The sequence below is a fragment of the Hippocampus comes genome, unplaced genomic scaffold, assembly GCF_001891065.2.
Source record: "Hippocampus comes isolate QL1 unplaced genomic scaffold, H_comes_QL1_v1.1 scaffold892, whole genome shotgun sequence".
Lineage (NCBI taxonomy): Eukaryota > Metazoa > Chordata > Actinopteri > Syngnathiformes > Syngnathidae > Hippocampus > Hippocampus comes.
The window spans coordinates 1-4379 of NW_017806089.1; the positions used below are offsets into that span (position 1 = coordinate 1).

Sequence of the window (4379 nt, forward strand, 5' to 3'; positions counted from 1 at the left end):
GGCCAACACAGGAACAGCCGTTTGTTTGTGATTTGAAATCAAAGACTCGCCAAAACTTTGTGATGTGCAAACATTTTGAGAGAAAGTGTTTTGAACATTTCGGCTCCCAGGCATCATTTCTCGCTTCCAAAATAACTCAGGAGAAGCCGTAGGGAGAATAGATGATTGAATAATTGTCATACTGTAAATACGTGTTCTTAATTACAGAATTATAAATCGATTAAAAAAAAAAAAAAAGGTGAATCTCAAATCAAGCTCAGCTGTTCTGGGAGGCTTTTCCTGGCATTCCTTTCGTCACATCTGAGAGAACACGTCAAATTTTGATGTACTGTAACAGTGCCTGTGTGTGTGTGTGTACATATACCTGTAGACAGATCTAAAATATTTGCACCACCCCACAGGGCAGCCAGGCCGGTCCGTGAACGGTAGAGTTAATGTGGCGCACACCCGTTTGTCATCCGGATTGCGCCTGTGTTCACACTGAGCCAGTCACATTCAAATGCTGTACAGTCAAACCTCGGTTTTCGAACGTCTCCGTTCTCGGCCAAATCGGTTTTCGACCGAAAATTTCGAGTTTTTATGCCTCGGATCACGATATTTGCACCACCCCACAGGGCAGCCAGGCCGGTCGGCATATGGCAGCGACGGGCGCGACGGCTCTCGGGGGCCTCGCGGGGCTCCCGGAATTCCGGGAGTTCCCGGGCCCCCGGGCCCCTCGGGGTCCGCCGGATACTGCGAGCCGTCGCAGTGCGTCCTTCCAGCCATGGCGGCGCCCGTGGCGGGGGCCAAAGACTCCGCCGTCAAGGGCCCCGCTGACATGTGAGCGGGCTGCGGAAGGAAGCGGAGCGCCACCTACAGGGCGGCCGGAGAAAAAGGCCCCCAAGAAAAAGCGCTCGATTGTGCGTAACGTTTGTAAATGTGTTCATACATGCAATACTGGTCTTGAGTCCAACCGTGTTTCACCCAGCTTTTATTTATTCCAGCAACACTCCAGAGGAAATAAAAGACATTTTGATAAACGCTGACATCTTTTTTTAAGAGCGTGCACACTTAGTTGTCCATGATTTGATACATTTTTTTAAAAAGTGTGTGTCTTATTTATCATGTCATCAAGTGTCAAATATTTCGTTGAAGGTGTTTGTGGGTCAGCATTTATTTTGGAGTCGAACGTCAGTCACGCAGCTTTCGAGATATTTTCACACGTTTCGAAGGTGGAAAAGCTCGGGCCTCCGCAGCCATCGTTTACGACCAAGAACGTCAGCTTTTCTCATCAATAAGGTTGCTTCTGATTGTCGATTTCATCGTGCCAGCCGTTAGAAGTTGGGGATTAAAGAAAAAAAAACGGGAGAGTGCGACCTGACCTCGCCATTTTTTTGCGGATTGTTTCGCCTTTCATGTCATGGAAGCACATCTGTTGTGAATCGGGAGATCTTTGACGAATTTCTCCTCTGGAAAACAATTTTTCGTCGCGGTTGGTTCCATCCATCCTTGCGTTCATTTTCCAAGGGTCGCGGCCTCTCACAGCCGCCTTCGGCCAGTAGGCGGGGGACACCCTGAACCGGTTGCCAGCCAATCGCAGGACACGCACACACACACATACATTCTGAGGATACCTTTGAACACTGACCTGTTTCAAGCAAGTACACTTTCCAAACGGCACAATTTTTATTGAGGAGAAGATTGGGGGGGGGGGCGGGGGGGGGGTTCTCAAGTCGGCCATTCACATCTGCGCCTCCAGGTAATGCTCGTAATTTGCTCGCAACACAAACTCAAAGTAGGGTTTGGATTTGAGAGCGCTCAGCTCGTCCACCTCCAGCAGCTCCTTGACCTCCGGCAGGTACGTCTGCAGCCGGACACCTGCGGCGTCGGCACACGCGTCACGTGACATCACAAAGCAAGAAATTAAATTTAAAAAAAAAAGCCACAATTGCGACTCGCCTTCCTGAGCCAGCATGGCGAGGATCTTGACAAAGATGCTGTCCTTGGCGGCCTCCAGGGGGTCGTCGTTGCCGTCGAGAGATGACCAACTGGAGGGCGGACAGAAAGGAGGTCGACGTCCGCCAGTCAATACACACACACACACATATGTATATGTATGTGTATGTCGTTATCTGTACTTTTGACAAATACGCAAATCAAACCCACTCGTCTCTCCGGAGAACTTTTGCCAAGATTTGGCACTTGAGCGAGTGGATGTTGCCGCCGTCGTCGACGTCGTCCTGCCGGCGACGGAAGAACCAAAAAGCATGTTAAAAGGCCTGCGTGGGAGAGAGCGGAGGCGGCGCGCCACGGCGGCAGGAAGTGACCTCATCGATGTACCGCAGGAGATCCAAAGCCTTTTTGAAGTCGTACTCGTTGGCCCTGCGGTTGTCGTCGCAGATGTAAAGCTGCGCACAAAGCACACGAGGTGACTTTCGGCTGGCCGGCGCCAATCGACGAGCCCGAATCATTTCTGCATTTCTTGCATATTGCGCAACGTTTTTGATCTTCGCAAAATCACACCCGTGCGGGGCTTTTTATTCGGTGTGGTGCTGCGATTTGGACGCCACCTTGTGGCAATGCTAAACCAATTCAGGAGGCCTCAAATACTGGGAGACTTGATTGGCAGCAAGGCTCCGTCCCGAGCCCACAGTGTTTCCCCGCCTACTTTCTGGTGGATTCGGCGATTGGAATTGTTTATTTTATTTATTTATTTTTTTGGGGGGGGGGGGGGTTGACCCTGCTCAATTTGTACTCAGGCTGGAGGACAGATCGCAGAAAGCGAGTGCTAGTCCAAAGACCTGATCTCAAAGATGTCGATATGGTGGTCGAACGGATTTCCTGCACTCGATCTCTCACCGAATTGGTTTTCTCGCGACGGGTCGGGTAAAGCCGTTCGCCGGGACTCTCGAGCCCACGCTCAACCGACGGGGGGGGCGTGTCTGACCTGCACCAGCTGGCGAGCGCTGAGAAGCGACATGCCGTCGGGGTTCTGCTGCTTGTCCTCCAGAAGCTGCCTGGGCAAGGTCTCCTGGTGCAGCAGGAAGCGCTCCTGCTCCACAATTTCTGAGGGCAAACACACCAGGCGTCGCAAACACACTACGAAGCCCGACTTGATGGGGGGTGCGTGTGCGTGAGGGCTGAGGTTTCACCGTCGACTTGTTTGGCCAGCTCGTCCGCCGCGAGATCGGACGCCAGCGCCGCCAGTTTGCCGAGAGCCAGCAGAGTCTTCTTCTTGGCAAAGTAACGCGTCTCGGCGTCGGCCTGCTTGACCAGCGTCCGGTGGGCCTGCGTGCAAACCAGCGCATGGGGGGGTTCGGAGCGCGTTCGGAGGTGAGCCGAGGACAGAGCCGAGGACGGACGGACGTACGGCGTGGTAGTGCTGGACGTGGATGTCGTGCAGCCAGCTGAGGTGTTGGTGCGCTCGCAGGAATCCGGCCAGCTGCTGGTGCTGAGCGGTCGGCTGCGACAAAAGTTTGCCTCTCTTGCCCTTCTCCATGTACCAGCGGAACAGGAAATCGGCAAAATTCTGCGAGCCGGGGAGAGCAAGTCGGAAAAGACGTTTCAAAACGTCTTTGGGAGTGAAGGAGTTCGTTTTAGGTTGACGAGAAAACCGCCCAAATGCCTTTACACCTGAAACCTGCTTCAAAGCTTCTTATTTATTCCGATTACTCCCGTTCTTTAGTCAGCCGAGCCTCCACCGAGCCTCTCCAGCGGCTCCAGAATGCCGCTGCGCAAGATTCTTTCAAACTCTTTGCCTTCAGACTCGGCACGAGACTTGAATTTTAGTTCAACTGTTTTTGTGCTTTTTCCAAGTGCTCGAGTTGAGTTGAGTTTAAGGGGGGGGGGGGGTCCTACCTGGTCGGCAAACTTGCTCATGTAGTGCTGCAGGCGGCTCTGGTTGTCGGTCAGCTCGCACATCTGGACCAGGATGTCAAAGTCGCAATACTTCTCGGCCAGCGCCGCCGCCCACTGGTACTGGCCCAGCTCCACTGGGGGGGGGCGACACACAAGTCACAAGCATCCGTCCGTCACTTCGGGGATGACGAGCAAATCAAGTTGAAGGCCAAGCAAATCGTGGCCTCCGGCCCGTTTTTTCCTCGAGCCTTTTTGTCACAACCGGTTCTCAGTCCCACCGTTTTCTCGGGATGGGGGGGTTTCCTACTTCACTCACGTAGTGGCGCCAGTAGCTCCGATCGCCGCTGACCATACTCCATTTCTAGGCTGTCGTAGCGCTCTTGTCCCTGCTGCTGCTGCCGCCGCCGCCGCCTCTGCTTCAGGGCCTCCTTCTCCAACCCGCAGCCAAGATGGTCCGTTGCCACTGAAGAACAAGACGAGCCGGACTATTTTGGTGGTTTTTGCGACGGCGTGAGAAGGAAAGCAGGCGGGCCAAGGGGGAC

The 4379-nt window shown here is 53.6% G+C and overlaps 1 protein-coding gene across 1 annotated transcript in view; it reads right to left on the reverse strand.

Annotated features, from left to right (window-relative positions):
* Nucleotides 1-1686: 1686 nt before the first annotated feature.
* The window catches only part of LOC109530813 (nuclear pore complex protein Nup133-like), a gene marked incomplete at its 5' end in the record, with an annotated part of 5112 nt that continues 2419 nt past the window's right edge, over nucleotides 1687-4379 (reverse strand). The window contains 9 exons of the mRNA XM_019894708.1: nucleotides 1687-1857; nucleotides 1939-2027; nucleotides 2146-2219; nucleotides 2307-2387; nucleotides 2927-3045; nucleotides 3132-3267; nucleotides 3350-3508; nucleotides 3838-3971; nucleotides 4154-4242. Coding sequence (XP_019750267.1) covers nucleotides 1721-1857; nucleotides 1939-2027; nucleotides 2146-2219; nucleotides 2307-2387; nucleotides 2927-3045; nucleotides 3132-3267; nucleotides 3350-3508; nucleotides 3838-3971; nucleotides 4154-4242 — 1018 coding nt within the window. The remainder of the gene's footprint in view (nucleotides 1858-1938; nucleotides 2028-2145; nucleotides 2220-2306; nucleotides 2388-2926; nucleotides 3046-3131; nucleotides 3268-3349; nucleotides 3509-3837; nucleotides 3972-4153; nucleotides 4243-4379) is intronic.